This window comes from Manis pentadactyla, chromosome 2, assembly GCF_030020395.1.
Source record: "Manis pentadactyla isolate mManPen7 chromosome 2, mManPen7.hap1, whole genome shotgun sequence".
Taxonomy (NCBI): Eukaryota; Metazoa; Chordata; class Mammalia; order Pholidota; family Manidae; genus Manis; species Manis pentadactyla.
In genome coordinates this window covers 66,823,384-66,840,595 of record NC_080020.1, presented here as the reverse complement: position 1 = coordinate 66,840,595, position 17,212 = coordinate 66,823,384, and the positions used below count along the sequence as shown (strand labels likewise).

Sequence of the window (17,212 nt, the reverse complement as noted above, 5' to 3'; positions counted from 1 at the left end):
AGTATATTAGTGACTGCATGTCTGTTACAATTCACAATCTTTTCGATGAGCTAATACCCTTGTTTTTAAAAATTTTACTAAAATGGGTTATATAATTATCCCCTTCATTTAAACTCTTCCTTTTGCAAAAAAAACTTGCCCTAATATGTTGCAGTTGAATATGGCATGCTATTTTGCTCAGAATGTATGTCCCTAACAATTTAAATTGAAGCTGGAAGGTGGAAAATTCTTCAGAGTTCAAGAACATCTGTTTAGGAATCTGAGGACTGACAGTGAGATATATTTGATTTCACTATTTCATAACTTTTTATCCTATTTAAGGGTCTCATAAGGGCTTTAAGGCTGAAACTACCTGTTCAGAAATGCAAAGAGGCTGCTTGAGGAAAAATGGGACAGCAGCCATACAGCTAGAAGGAGAACACAGTCGTGTCCCCACCACCCCAATTTTCACTGCATACACCATTCAAGTTTATGAGAAGGCTAATTCCTGGAATTAAAAAGTTATCATAGTTCTGTTGGTGATCTTTGTGGTTTATGTTTGATTGTAAGATAGCACAACAGCACTAAACCAAAGAAAAAGTAACAATTTAATTTTCTCTAAGTCACCCACAGAAGAAAAGAAGTCCCCAGATCACAGCATCTTACTACTTTCCATTTTGGAGAACAAAGGAGGGAGGGCAGAGATAATAGAAAATGTGTGTGTGATGTGCTATAAGAATTAAATTCTTCTTGCTGTAAACATAAAATGAAATTTAAGAGGAATAAGCTTTTCAGAGAGTGGTAAACTCTGTGGTTTATGTGAGATTCTCTCTCTCCAAAGAGCAGGAGGCCCTTTTGCTGACGTCTATAAAAATAAACAGAAAAGGGGCATTGGCACCATTTAAAGAGAGCTAAGTGCTGACTTGAGGATGTGCTGCATCTGTATATATAATAGCCACAAAAATAATACGAAAAGACTATCCATTTACATACACCTACAAACTGAACTAGAGCACCACTCCTCAAGAAGTATTAGAGAAATCTGGTCAACATGCTTTGTTCCATTAATATCTGCTTTGCTATATTTCCCAAGATTCAAGATTGGTTTTAGCTAATTGTCATCAATCTAAAACTCAACTCACTTCTAAATTCTGCTCTTTGGGGGGGGGGCTTTTATTTCAATTGCAGGAATTTCTATGCAATGCTTTGTGAAAGGCACTGCTTAAGAGAACCTACTTGTTCATAGACCAATGTTTGAAAAAAAGTGTTTCTTCCTTTGAGTTACAATAAATTTGAGATAAAAAATGTATATTTTGATTATCAGTTTGAAGTGCCAGCATGCCATATGAATTGGGCACACAATCTATTTACTGAAAAGAAAGTTGGAGTACTAGAATCATCTAAGTGTCAGTAGTCTGACTTTGTAAAAGTAATTTCAGGCAGCTTTGGAGGTATATAATCTTCTAAATCGATGAAATTTTACATTTCCTTACAAGGAAATGTTCACTGTACCTTGAAATTTGTATAAATTAAATTGGAAGTATTATTTACTAAACTTAGTAAATGTTTATGTTAGGGGAAGGCATAAATGAAGGAGGGTGGGCAAAAGGCCTTAGAACTACAAATTCACATACCATAGGAAAATTCAAGAATACAAGGATTGAACCATCAGTTTTCTACCATTTTGCTTTAGTACCTGCTTCTTTGATTTTTGGAGGTCCTTCCATTTTGCTGTTGTGAGGAAAGTAACAAAAATTGCATCTGGAACATTTCCAATTTTTCTGCTAGCACTAATAAGCAAAATTGTAACAACAACAAAAAAAGCTTGTACAAAAATCAGTGGAAAATTATCTACTTGAAGCATAATTCTGTTGGTGTGTTATTATTGATATCTTAAAAGTTTTTAAAACAGAAATTTCTGTTTTAAAATTTGGAATCTTAAAGTGACCTTCTATATGCCCAGGACAATCACCCTATACTGTTCAGTAATCTGAACACTTAGAATGTCCTTATTGTTTGTAACAACTTTTAGAAAAATCCATATGTTGTTTAATAGCAGCAGGCTTTTTATTCAGAGAGTGCTCGGTAGGTGTCTTCCAGAGCCTACTGCCTGCAGATCACGGGATCGCACTCCTACTACCTCTGCAAGTTCGGTTCCTCCTCCTTTGCTTATGCTTCTACCATTTTTAAAAAACAATTTGGCTACACAGAGCTGCCTCGTGTTATTCTTTGTATACGTTATCTCTGTTTTTCTCTTTCCCAGCATACCGGCCCAGCTTTTCTGAGAGTAGCTGTTGTCCTGAGTGTGATCCTTTACTAAAACAGGGATTGAATGAAAGCAGAGCACAGATTATCTGGAAGCAAAGGAAAACCAGACATTTGAAAAGGACCCAGAAAGGAACGAGAAATGAACCAGAGTGGCTTCGATGAATTGCTGTAGAGGGAATTCTCAGTTTTGACAAAAAAGGAACATAGGGATACCAAGGAAAACCTAGAGGGAGAATCTCAGCAGGAAGCCTGCCTCATGGGCTGGTCAATACAGAGAGTTGAAGCCAGTAGCCCTCCAGATTGAGCAGAAACAAATGTATTTTATGAGTAACAGTTAAGCATTCAAACAGCAGTTTGGAACACAAGGTACTTTGAGGAGTAGACATGCCTTCATAATTCATGTTCATTGCTCCTCTAAGTAAAATATGTGTCTCCCTGTAGTTATTCTGTTAGGAATTATACTTTTAAAGGCAAGAGGACATCCTTGATAATGCACATCTTAAACTTTTCATTAAACTACCAAATTTAAATTCTACCTTTTTGTGCACTCTGACATTTTTGTCTGGCATTTTCATTAATTTTGCGACATACATAAATGTAGCTGAAATGTTAACTGATCAATACTTTGTCTCTCTCATGTAGCACTAGCGCTCCATTCCCTAAGGACCATACAGCAGAACAGAAATTAAATGTGTAAAATATCAAATGTTAATGTTAAACACAGCGGCACTTACTGTACAACGACAGAAAAGGCTAAAACAATTCCAAATGGACAGATGGTATCACAAATTATCTACAATCACATTTAAAGATTAAAGTTTGTCCTGTAAAATAATTCTTTGACGCACACTGAAGTATGTCCTTTCACTGATAGCTCAGTTGTCCAATTATTTTTGTGCTCATTACAGTGAGAAATGACAGTAACGAAAAGAAAAAGAGAATGAGCACTCTTTTTTTTTCATTTTGCACCCACTGACATCCACAAGAACACAAATGTCTGGTCAAGAGCCTGATGAAAATTAGGCCCAATTTATGAGACATTTCCACATCTACAATAGATGATTCCAAAAGACAAGCAGTGCCTTCTGCACCACATTCGTCTGGGTTTGCTCTTAGGCATACAATATCCATAGTAAAATTTAAAAACCTAATTCATAAATTCATAGCACATAAAAACAAAGGCATTCCCAGAAACATGTTTGCTTATATTTTATCCATCACCGTCCACACGGATTTCAGCTTCTAATATCCACAGCTGGCTCCGAATCTTTTCCAGAGCACGCAGCCACTGCTAAGAGGCCGGAGCAGCTCTCACCCTGCATTTCTTGTGCTCAACACTTTAATTGATATCGGGACAAGAAAATGATGTTTTTCCATTTGATTTCATTATTCTACATTTATTTTTGGATATCAAATTGGAGAAGAAAAATAAAATGAAATAGAAAAAAGGCACTTAAACATTATAAAGTTTACTGATCTGGGCCTCACACCAAGCTGCATAATAGTATAAATGCATGGGCTCCAAAAGGCAGCTGCGTTTATGAAAAAGTGGGCCAAGTGGAACCAATATTATAATAATAGACCCGTGATCCATCAACAGGGAATGATGGGAACAATATGTTTGTAACAATGGGGTGCTGCCTATATGCGTCTCCTAATGGGAAGCAGTTCTTTTCAATAAACTGGCCTAAAATGGCTCTGGTTATGCAATGAAATCTTTGAAACATTCTGTTTTTAAATACAACATTTAATATCTACAAGAGGAATAAAAATGCTAGAATAGTTGTTTTCTGAATTGTTATATTTAGATAACAAAATATATATTTAAAAATCTCCTTTAGAAAGAAAATACTACCTGCTGTGTGGCTTTGGGTAAGGTTCTAAACTTTGCTGGGCCTCAAGTTCTTCCTTTTATTTTGGGAAAATAATAGTGTCTACCTCATCATAAGTTTGTTGAGAGTATTAAATTAATTAATTCAGGAAAAGTACTAGTGCTTTCGTGTATCAGTACCTGAAAAACAGTTCCCTGGCACATAAAAGCTTAATACTTATTAGTTGCTACTATTGTATAAGTTGTTACTTATATATACTATATAAGATCTTTTCATATTAGAATTTCATCTGAGGTTAAAATAAATGAGTGATAGAGGATTAAGAAAAAGTTTGGAATTTAAATGCAAGGTCTAAGGAAAATTGTTACAAAGCATTAGGCTATGTCTAATCATTTAATAACTAGCTTCATTATAACCATCCCTTATTTATCTGACATCACTGAAAAGAGAGTTTTTCCATGTAGGAAAAATTTTCAGACTGATTGACTGGTTCATTGGTTGGTCTATCAATGCAGACAGCCATTTATAGGGGGAGCCTACAAGGTGCCAGGTGCTCTGCAGGTGATGCTAGAGTACTAGGTGAAAAGGGCTGGGCTCCCATGCTCACGGAACCCCCAATTCAGGTCTAGATAAATGATGTTTGGTGGTATTATTCGTCATTTTAATCACATCAACAGAATGTAATCCAGTGCTGCTTTTATTCAGCAAAATAGTTCATAGTATTGTTTCTTCTCAAACGTACGCCTTTTGTATATTCACACTGCAGTCTGTGGCCTTTCTGTCACCATCAGGGCTAGCTGTCCCTTTCCCTGCCTTTATTTTGGCCTCCTCCCCTCTTTTGCAAGCATCTTGCATTCAGCTTGTGTTTAGTAGGACCAAGTCTGTTAGGAACTGACTACCAGCTATGAGAAATATTACTATATTTTTTCCGTAGTGAACTTTGACTCCCTTACAGTGAAATCTCAAGTATTATCATGTCCATATAACTAAGTTTCTCAGAATTTCAGTGCCTGATTTGTTTTGTAAATCAGAAGGAAATTGTGAAAAAAGTCTGCCATCTTGAATTCATTTTACATGAATAACCAGATGAAGTTTATGAACTTACATAACACGCTATGCTAAAGTGTTCAAAATGAATGTTGCTGGACAAATGATATAATTATATAGATTTCTCTGTTTTCAAAATTTCACAAACAGCTGTAGGAGGCGGCTTTGAAAGGAGTGAATCAAAGATGGCAGCATGACATTTTTGGCAGAATATTATTGTGCCTCTCTAGACCCAATGGACCCCAGGAAGTAATGGCATAAAATATACATAGAAACTCAATATCATTTTTTTCCACATTAACATCAAAATGCCTCTATGATAGTGAAAAATCTTGATAAAGTTTGCTTAACAGTACCCTGATGAATTTATTATGTGAAAGAGCTGAATAAAAGAATATTAAAAGAGGCAGATTTTCTTTTCTAAAACTTGATGATAACAATTGCTTTCTTTAAGGAGACAACAACATGTCTATGGGAAGCAGGCTGCCTAACTTTCTGGTAACTTACAACACAAAGGGACATACACACTCTTTGTTCCATGTGCTCAGACATTAATGAAAGTCCCATAAATGGCCTGAGAGGACAGAGCTCAAAGTACTAAACAGATGTGCATACACACATTTGAATGGTAATACTAAAATGTTGATTTGTTACTATAATTAAGGCTCTTTTTGTAAACCCTCAGAATAAAGTCATACTCTGCTAAAGTCATACTTCCTTAAACTATAAGGAAGCATAAGGTACTCATATTTTAACAAATAATGACAATAAAGAATTTCAAAAGAAGGACTCCACTCAAACTTCACACCAAAAGTCTGAATAAGCAAAAATAATGTGAGAGTAGAAAATCCCAGCTAAAGCTCAGAGGAAAGAATTTTGGGGGATTTTCTAGCTCTGCAAATTGGTCTCATCAGCAGTTTTTAAAGAACCAAAGTAAAAGGCTACAAAATGAAGATTGTTAGAGGATTATTTGGATCTACCAAATTCTCACTTGTGCCTTTTTAAAAACTAGAAATCTCAGAAATAATAAAACATCTCTTAAATAGGTCATATCCACTTCCAATTGATTCACATATTACCAACTAACATTCTACTGTGATGATTTTCACATTTTGAAAAATATCTATAGAATGAATAAAATTAAAATGAGGATGGTCAACATTATTAATTTTTTTTTAACACTAAGGACTTTTCTTGGCTCTGCTCTTGGAATTTGGAATTATGCAATATGCAAAATTTTACTTTTTAACTGTCACAGAGAATATTATACATTGGCTGAGATGTCTTGCGTTCCGGAAATCTGAGGGGGAAAAAATGTATTCTTGGACTCAGACCTCAAACAATCCATCAGGTTCCTGCCCACGGCAAATCTGTCCAGTTGAGTCTTAAAATAGGAGTTTTAAAATGGCCACATCAACAAACTGTTACTATAGCCACAGAAACACGCAGCTATGATTACTGAATTGAATGACTAACAATGTAAGTAATAAAGTATCATCATACCACAAAAGCAGCGAGGCTCCTTGGGGGTGAGTCCCAATCAAAGCAACTATTAACGTAGTACGCAGCGTTTACGAGCACCATGACACAGCGCTTCATTCTGACAAAGTTTCTTAGGAGCAGCTGTAAGGAAGATGAAAATACTATTAGAGTTTGCAAAACTAAAAACCATCAGATATGCTACAGAATTCTTCAAGCTTAGTGTGATTTAAAAAGGATTTGGAAAGTTAATAAAGTAAGAAAACACTAAGTCATTTGGCTCACAAGTTAAAGAAGTATCTCTGGAGAAAGTGAAAAGAACTGAATTATAAGAGAAATTTCTTAGCTAAATATATATATTTTAAATGATACTACCATGTAGGTTGGGCCACCTCTGTTCCAAAGAAAAAAATGTCCGACAGATTAAAAATATTTTTTGCTACTTACATACATGTGAACCTTGAATATATTTAACTTTTAAGTCTTATTGTGGTTTTAAGATTCTCTAAATGCTTTAATTTCAAGATATTTCAAAGTGAAATGGATAATTTGGAATGTTTTTATTTTGGATCTTAGAGAAAAACCTGTCAAATACTGCTTTATCAGAGAAAACAATTGTTTTTCACTGTTTTAGAAGGATTTTCCCTTTCTTACTATCACATTCTCCCTATCTTCCTCACATGCAATTTCTTTCTCCCTCCCCATCTCCCTCTTTTCCACAATAAATTTAATCTATATTTTCTCTGTGCTTTTTCATTATTTTGGAGTTAGGGGAAATTTTGTGGTAACCAAGTGCTTTGCAAAATCTTTTATTAAAAATGGTATATGAGAGTTGATATAATTTAAATTTAAAATTTTAAACTAAGGCACAATGACAATTATAAAAAGAATAGTAAATATGCTAAATGATGGTTCTAAAAATTTACCCACGGTTGTGTTAATAATTAGAATAATATGTCTGCATGTTAATACTTTGCTATTTCCAAATATAAGACAGTGCTGATCTGTTATTTTAATGAAGTAACAATGTAAAGCTTACTGTGGTCATATGGAAAAAAAATGTATGTGTGTGTGTAAATGTAGATGCATGTACCTGCATACTAGTTTAGCAAGTTGTTAAAACTGAAATTCCTTTTAGGCAAAGTTAGCAGTCTTCCTACTTGCTTTCCTTTTGGCCCCTGATCACCTTCCTTTAGGAGTGACTTTAATTACTTTTCTCTATAATTGTGGAAAAATGTAAACTGTATTTCTATTTAGATAGATACTGCATTTGTAACTCATGCACTATCTTTAAACAATCAAAGGTCCTACTCCTAATGGTGAATTGATTGGATTCAAAACAAAAATATTTTCAGTCTTTTAATAGCACAGAAAATTATTAAATATTTTAACAAAAACAAATGAGTTCTGTAAACTTCATAGTTTATGTTTTAACTGTAAATACATTTTAACTGTGTTAATGGCAAGTAAACATTTTCTAAAGGAGTAGCTTAGTACTCTTTCTTCACTTGAAACCAGATCTAATTTAAAACTACAGGTCTAATTACAAGATATCTAGCCCAAATTAAATTTCATTTATGATAGAAAAATCAGATTTGCTGATTTTCTGTTTTCTTCAGTAAAAATACCTAGAAAATTTCACTTCTAAAAGTTCATAGCCCAAATCTAATAAACAGGAAGGTTTCTCTTAAAAGATGGAGCCCCTTTCTTGTGGATTAGAGGGAAGAGCGTTATGCTGAGCTCCCTTTTACAGACACCTGCATCATACCTGTGGGTGGTCCAGACACATATTGGAACCTCAGCTTTTGGTGTTCTCATTTACAGATTCCAGGGCAATCAAACAATATTTTATGTTCAAAATGATCATTCTTTTGCTAATGCATGAACAGATATCCCTTCTATGCAGCACCTCTAATATCCACTTTCCTTTCTGACCACCCCCATCCAATTTATTAGTTTGGTATTATCCTTGTTTGATCTTTTAAGGAAAAGAAGAGAGAAAAAGAAAGAAAAAAAGAAAGAGCCATTTCACATAAGTAGATGATTAAAAATTCTATAGTCTTCCCCCCTCCATGCCTCCAAAGTTTATTTGAATTTACCTAGATGTTTTACAGATATAATCAGGTCTAACCAGAGGGATTAATCTTGCCTTGCTTTTTACCTGTTTAGAGAGTCTGTTTTCCTCTTCAATGTACTTCTGTTCTTTGGGTATTAATGTTCGTAAGCTGGCTTTCACCTATACATCAACATATGTGTCTGTTATGGATTAATATATTACAATTGTTTACAAGTTTTCACGCAGTTCAATTTGCAATAATTGCTAAAGTTTCAAAGTCCTGGCTGCTGTGCTCATAAAATATAAATGTATACAGTTGCACAGGCATGTACTTCCATGTCTTACGCCGGCAGGCAGTGGCTGGAAGCACAGACCCACAGCAGCCGCCAACTATAACAGAAAGTGTGCGTGTGCCAGGCAGAGGCAGAATCTCCAGGATACATCAAGGTTTAGAGAAAATGAGGAATGACAGAAATTCTCTACAAATCAGGAACAAAAGCTTTCATGAAACTGAACTCTTTAGCAGTACAAAAAAGCCAAAGTTAAGACTTACAGCATTAAAAATCACATCTATTTCAAGATAGATGACCCCCTTTGTTGGCCCTGTCAGCTGCTTGTTTTTCAAGACGTAGGCTTTCTGTTCACCATTTTGAATCTGCGGGAAAAGGACATGACAGCCGTCTGTCTCGCGGTCTCCACTGAATACACTCCCTCAGTGACCTTTGACCCCCAGCTGCTGAAACTGACAGAGAACCCAAAACAACTGTGGCAATTCTGACAAGTACCTGTTCATTACCAGGATCAAGTCTGTCAGGAAAAATTAACTATCATGGGATTCAACATGGCCGTGAATTGAGTATGTTAAAATTTTTAGTGTTCTTATTACAGACCTTGGTTGAGAAATGACAGATATAGAGCTGAGGGTTTTTTTTTTGTAACTTGAGCAAAAGCAACACAGAGCAGTGTGTCAGGTGAATAAAACTTACAGACAGCAGTGGTATAGCAACTTTGCCCAGAAAGTCAGCACTTCGATCCCGATCTTCATCATAAACTGTCACTTCAAGAACTGAATGGATATCTTTAATGTTGCTGCATAACAAATAGACGTGAGAAAAAAAGACTTCATCAGTGGGGAACAAGAACAAAAATGCTTTTGAAAATTTAGATAGCTCCAGCTGACTTTGTGTGTGTGTGTTTTCATGTATGTTGCTTGAACACACACATACGTAAGGTAGCTTGGTATCTGACAGAATTTCCCATAATGCACCTTAGCAGACTAGAGTGATGGTTCTATTATCGGGAACTTTGAACAACCTTGTAATTTCAAGTTATAATTTTTTAATGAAATAAAATTTTCTACCTGGACGGGCACAGAATCAGTTACAAAAAAAAAAACAAAAACAAAAAACCAAACCACCAATAAATGGCACTGATGTTTTTTTGAGACTTTTCCTTCTTCTCATTATCTCAATAATTCTTATCTTTTTATCACCCTCAGCTTTGATACCAGCAAGAAACTCAGTATACTTTATATAATTTTTCTTTTTTGTAGTAATAGGATATCTCATTTTTGTTTACCAATATATATACTTATTTCTGTTAGGTTTACAATAAAAATTAACCAGAATGGAGAAAACGTAACATTTATAGCTATGGATTTAGAAATGAAGTAGTGTTCCATTATGTTCTAAAGATAACATGTGTTAATAAACAACTGTGTGAGCTCTTCATATTTTGTTTCTAGAAAAATAAACCCCAATTGTTGACAGCATTTATTCTTTCATCAAACTGTTTACCAAGAAAACGTGAATTAAGAGAAAACAAAAAATGAATATAATCATTACAGAAAGACTGCGACCACATGTGAGAAGAGGCTTTATCAGGGTGCAATCAATTAATGGCTTTGATAATAATCAAACCTATTCATTCAATTACGCATTCCAGAGAAAAACACTCTCCACAACCTTCTTAGGAGTGCAAGTCTCCTGACCAGGCTTTCATCTCTTATAAAAATGTAGGATTCCTTAAAGATAAATCGGTCAGATAATTAAATCTGATTAGTTACTGGCTCTTAAGCAGAGACATTATAAGAAATTAATGAGGAATTTAGCAGTTTTTCATATAAAAAAAACTATGTTAGAAAACTTTTAAGAAGTACTTCTGTTTGGAGAGTTTTCCTTTGTTCAGAGTTCATTTGTAATGCCCAGTTTAGAAAAAAAAAATGAAAAGACGAATCTAGGAGATACTATAGGGTAGCATTGACAGCTTTTACAGTGCATGATGTAAAAGATTTACAAAAGTTTTTAAAACGAAAGAAAAATTAACTGAAATGGTGTTTTGGTAACTAGGACAATACTTAATATTCTTATTGTGCTAAAATGCAACAAACCAAAACTAAAGCATCTGCCGAATTCAAGACCAGATTGTTTGCTGATTTGAGCAATGGAACAAATAGAGCTTTGTCCTCCTTGGTGTCAATGCAACTGGGGAGATTTTCAATAGAAAGTATAAAAGGATGAAGCAGTATGGCAATTCAATTAATGGGAGTAAAATCCTTAGTCAAATCATATAAAAATAAGTTTTAAAAATATTTGTGTAAACAAAGAAAAATGGCATACTCTTTCTGCGTGTTTCACTTTCAGGAAGATAATGCAATTATGATATTCACCGTTGCTAGCAAAGGCAGGCCAGATGCATTGAGTTGTTAATCAGTTAAGAATAAACACACACAAAATCTCAAAAATAAATATCACTTAGCACCATTTTTGCAATGAGCTCAAGGTAATGAATACTTACAATGTGAAGACTTTGTTCCATTCAGGATTCAGATTTTTGTAGACGGTATGTGTTAGCAGCCTATCATTGTTCAGTTCAACTACACAAAATGGGTCACTTTTACCTACAAGAGATTTTGGGGGAACATTTTTAGTATAAATGACTCCTACAGTCTGCAGTGACTTAATCATGACCCATCTCTTTTTTAAAAAGTCTTATAGAAAATGAAAGGTAAAGTACAATTTTAATAAATAAAAAACAACATCAAAATAGAGTTAGATGTAACTGGATGATGTTAACAATATGGATGTTGTGAATTCATAGCAATTTAGAACCCAAAAAAGTAAAAGAGAACAAATTATATAGCTAGTATTTCCATTTGAGATTTTTTTTTACAAAAATAATTGCCAATTATGAGAGAAAATGTGAGGCATGTCCATCCCTAAATCAGTTTTTATTTAGTTTAATAATGACCATTTGAAAGGTTCAGGCCCTTTCCATGTATGCATCTATTTTCCAACTCATCTGACTTGCTAGTAACGTGTAGCAGAAATTTCTAAACAAGCTTATTTTGGGAAAATTGCTATATTGCAGAATTACATTTTAATCTGACTTTAGATTTTTTTCCTGCAGCATCTATGGCATTACAAGAAGGTAAAATTAGACCCTCTGAGAGAGAAAAATTCCAAAGATCTTGTTAAAAAGCCGTTATTTTTTTCCTGTTCACTGAGAGTAAAGGATATGTAAGTTATCATCTGTTTACAACGACTATGTTCTGCCATAGTCAAATCTTGTCCATTTGGCAATTACATTTTGTGATGTCCTTAATATTTTGTAATGTCATGTCCTGTATTACGAGAGCCATAAAACCAGAGACTCTAAGGGGGCAACATTAATGATATTAGTGCAACATGTAATTTGTTTGATACCTTATACAAATGACAATGTAATCAATATTTAGACAAAGCTGTCCAGAGGTCATATCTTTTAAACTACAATATTGATTTAGACTACATAAGAGGTTAATGTGCATATTATTAACTTTAATGATAAAGAATAATTGTTTTAAATGCATTGTGAATTGTAGTCACAGTAGTTTACACTTCTGTGGAACCTTAAATATCACTGCAGATTTTCAATTAAATTTTAATAAGGAGGAATTCATTAGCTATCAGTGACAGATAGGCTGTGTATTCCCACACAGCACTGTATTTACTTTCCATATTGTAATTCTTAAAATGAGCTGTACAAAATTTGGCTCACCTTTAATTTATTAATTTTATATTAAAAAAGAGATTTAATATGTGTGTGTTAGTTCAGTGGCCTCATATACTGCAGGATAATTGCATAATTTAACTTTATGGTAGTCTTCTCAATTTTGGGTCCTAGGAAAAATTTTCAATGAAGAATAGAGAATTGAACGTCTTTAAGGTCTGGTAAATTTTGTAACCTCTGGCTTAGGATCTGTAGTACCCTTTCTCCCCCACCTTCTTCAGTTCTCTTGCCCTACCTGCTGCTATTCCCACTTACAAAGTCATACACACATGGAAAATAGTATTCAAAAAAGAACATTTTGTTAATCAAAATACACTGTAATAGGTTTTATCTGCCACTTCAACAACTTAATTTTCTTCTATAGAATTCAGCTATAAGTATAAAAGGTAGATTATTTTCAAAGCCTTGTTCTTTTTTTGATTTTTTTTTTGAACTGTACTTAACATAAAATACTATATTCATTTCAGGTGTACAAAATAGTGATTCAACAATTATATGTCTAATGAAATGCTCACCATGGTTACTGTAGTTACCATCTGTCCCCATACAAAGTTATTACAATATTATTGACTATATTCCCTATGCTGTACTTTTCATCCCTATGGCTTATTTTATGACTGAAAGTTTGTTCTTCTTTATCCCCTTCACCTATTTCACCCCACTCATACTGTTTTCTTTTCAGCTAGATTTGTGTTGAGTACTATTATGTGAACAAAAGAACAGAGGATATAAACTACAACCTCAAATAGCTTATAAGAAGGTTGAAGAGGTAAAACATATCTACCTATAACAGCCAGAAAGAAAACTAAAGCCATATTTATGATAGAATTCCATGTCAAAAGAGTAATTTTTTCACCTTCACTTTAGACAGAATTTTAGATTAAATGATTAGCTTTGGAAACATTCCCTTAAAAAAAAAGTGTAACTTAGATACTCTTCCTGAGACCACCTTTTAATTTTTCTCATATGCATGTACATTCATATTTATCTTAATTTAGTAGAAACAACCCTATATAAAGATAGCACTTTTTGGAATTTTTGTTCCTTTGTTTTCACCAGCTTTACTTGCATTACTATTATATTCCAATTCACTTGGTTTTACTTGCCCTCAAATGATCAACAATGTCTAATAGTTTCAGTCAAAGTTGCACCACTTCACCAATAGCCAAACACAAGAACAACCTCCCAGGGACCATTTTCTATGGGGGAACAATTTACTTTAAACTTCTATAAGCAGAGGATGAAAATCCTCACTGTATTTTTTTCCCCATAAGGAATTATATTCAGGTGTGTAAGAGGTTTTTCCATACTTTTAACCAACCCCATGGAAAGTCTCTTAAATCACCTTCTTTGTTCCTACATCTTTATTCAGTGACAAAAAAAACAACCAGGAGTCAGCGATTGGCTGAAAGATCTTAGAAACAAAATCTGTTCTTAATGTTTAACACTTTCCATATCTTGTTAAGAACTGAATACATTTCTCAAACCCTATGAGGCAAAGACTATCTGTATTTTCTTAGCATTTAGTTAATTATTTCTCAACACCATTCCTGGAAAAACCAGCATCAGCCATCTATCAACATATTACTTATTCTCTCAGTCACTCTTTTCTATCAGAATAAAGATATGAAAGCGCTAAAGACATTTCCACACCAAAAACAGTTTGAGCACCCTTTGACGCCAGTACTCAGTTATTCTGCTATTCTAAATTCCAATGGCATACAATCATGGGCAAAAATATCCTCCTGTCTTTTAATTAATTTGAAATGGGTAAGCAATATAATCTTTAAGAGACCACGTTAGACACTATGTGGAATGTAATGGTGCTTCGATTAAAAAAAAGAGAGACTTTTGCCTAAGACAAACTATTTAACATGGATTTAATTTATGCTGAAATTTCCTAATTTGAAATGTATGATTCTTAATGTGCTTATAGTCATATTAAAGACTGAACTGTGGTCAGTGACATGAATCAGCCCACGTAAATTCTGTCATTTTACACTTTCTGGAAACCTTATTCTCAAGTTTAACACCTCTGATATCTTCCCAGAGCCTACAGGTTAAAATCTACATCATATGGTATGGAATATAACATTTAAGCCTCATCTCCAATCTTAACACCTTTTCCCCTTCACTTGAACTACACCACATCTTTCAAATCCTCAAATACTCCATGTGTTTCTAAGAGCTCTGGACAAGGTGATGAAGTTCAAAGTGAGAGCGCAGTGGTCTGGGGAGAAAGGCCTAACCTTCAGAGGCTGATCAAGCTGAGATTAAACACAAAAATAAAGAAAACAATGCACATCTTGAGCTAAATTTTGTGGTCAAAAGAGTAAGCATTTATAAAATATTTTACCAAAAATCTTAACAAAAATCACATTATTTATTATAATAATTTTACATATTTACTGAGTTTTTGTTATAAATGCAACATTATGATTTTTGCCCATTTGCTCAAAAAATGTTATGATTATTCCATGAGAAAGCTACTTTTACTATCCCCATATTACAGATGAGAAAACTGAGGCTGGAAGATTATATAACTCAGCAGGTCACACAAGTTGTAAGTAGTGGTGCTATTATTCAAACCTAGATCTGACCTTAACTTGCTCTGACCTATGGCCCCTGCTCCCTTTAATTAAGCATATTTAAATGTGAGCCACTAGGCAAAACCTTTCCCAATAACTGTGCCATATCTTAGTAGGTCACATACAGGAAGAACTGGCTAATGTTTTAACTACAGATTCATTCATTCAATAAATATTTACAACTTACCACATGCCAGGCAGTATTCTATGTGTTAAGGAGATAGAAGTGCAGAACATAATTCATAAAAAAAATCTGACTTCATGGAATTTGCATTGATGAAGGGCACCGACAACGAATAGAAACATTTTATAGTATTTTAGAAAGTGGCTGAGTACTATGGAGAAAATAAAGATGAGAAGGGTGATGGGGAGTGCTGGTGTGTCTGTGCAATTTTTAAAAGGGCTGCCAGAGAAGGTCTTAGTGAAAAGTGACATACAGGGAAACAAATGAAAGAGGCCAGGGAGCAAGCTACCTGGAGGAACAGGTCACAGAAATGTCAGAGAAATGTCTCTGCCTGGTGTTCCTAGGAATATCCAAGAAGCAAGAATGACTGGACGAATGGATTGGGGGTTGGGGGAGTGCATTAGATGGTATAGTCAGAGGGGCACGGGGAGGGTGGCAGGTCTCTTGTAGGACCTCGCTTTCACTCTAAGAGCTAGGGGAAGCTTTTCAAGGGATTTGAGTTGAGGTGTGACATGATCTAAAAGCTGCTCTTTGGAGAATAAGGTAGAGAGACAGCGTTGGAGGAAGTAGGGAGAAGAGTTAGGATATTGTAACAATCCTGATGATGGAAAATAGTTGGACTCTGGATATATTTTGAAGGTAGAACCAAACAGATTTGCAGATGTCAATACTAAACAATCTGTTATGCCTGATATTATTATTTGGAGATGGAAAACAAGTCTCTAAACTCAGCCAAGTCAGTGTTTTTTCCCAACGACAGGAAGCATTCAACAAAATGCTCAGACTAGGTATCTCTAAATCTGGAAAAAAATAATCTAGCAAAAGGAAAACTGAGACTAAGGAGAGAGCAAGCAATTTGATACTTAACTTCTATTCATCTTTTCCTTCTGAAAAGCTATGTATCTACAGTTACAGTAATGAGTACCAACTAAGTTATTCTTTTACTAATTTAGAAACTATCTTTCTGCCACTGCATGATTCAAGGGCAATTAAAAATTAACAGCACTTTCAACCAAAACAACAGTAAACATACAACATCAAATTCTGTGAACTTACTACTAAAGAGCATACACTATAGTTTTATTTTAAAGAAGTGGCTACACATAGTTAATGTGCTTATCTGGTTCACAAATGACGCTTAAATGACTGGCTTTTCAGTTCCTAAATTTTGCAGCCTTGATTATGTGCCACTTTAACAAACAAAAACAATTACAGAAATACCAGTGATGGACCTAACCATTAATTATCTCCTTAATGATTCCTTCTTTTCATCCTCTTACCATTCCAGTTAGACCCTGTGATATGCTGCTGTGCTTGCTGAGAGTATCTGAGAAGTGGGTTGATTAGAGGATGCAATGTTGATGTCTATAAAGGGCATGCTGTTCTGAAAAGCTCTAGAGGGCGATACAAAACCCTCCCCTGTAATGATTTTGTTCAGAACTATATGGCTAGATGTACAAGAAACAAAGGCAGCACCCAAAGTTCAGGTGTATTTTGTTCCTGATAATTTTTGGCTAAAGAGCCTATATGTATGGGAACACAGATTACATAACCTCTGGTCTCTCACTCATTCTTGTCATACGACTAAAGCAGATCTGTGGCTACCAACTGGCTCTTCCTTAACTTTCACTATTTTGACTTAAAAGATGCCTAAGCCTCTCCTTTGCAGTGCAAGAAACTGGAGATTTTGGTTTGGATCCAATAGAGAAATTGCATTAGCATGGGTGAG

General features: G+C 34.6%; 1 protein-coding gene across 23 annotated transcripts in view; it reads right to left on the bottom strand.

Moving 5' to 3' along the window:
• Positions 1-17,212, bottom strand: part of MCTP1 (multiple C2 and transmembrane domain containing 1) — a 516,560-nt gene that overhangs the window by 139,408 nt on the left and 359,940 nt on the right. For 21 of the 23 annotated variants that reach the window (XR_005032713.2, XR_005032712.2, XR_005032711.2 and 18 more), the window contains 5 exons: positions 11,458-11,560; positions 9,648-9,750; positions 9,215-9,316; positions 8,767-8,841; positions 6,630-6,749 (listed from right to left, as the gene is read on the bottom strand). Coding sequence is in view for 20 of the 23 variants with exons in the window: in XM_036925718.2 (XP_036781613.1) it covers positions 6,630-6,749; positions 8,767-8,841; positions 9,215-9,316; positions 9,648-9,750; positions 11,458-11,560 (503 nt within the window). In the remaining 3 variants the exon portion in view is untranslated. Of the gene's footprint in view, positions 1-6,623; positions 6,750-8,766; positions 8,842-9,214; positions 9,317-9,647; positions 9,751-11,457; positions 11,561-17,212 lie in introns of those variants that run through there. The other 2 variants (XM_036925717.2, XM_057493380.1) reach the window with 2 other exon arrangements.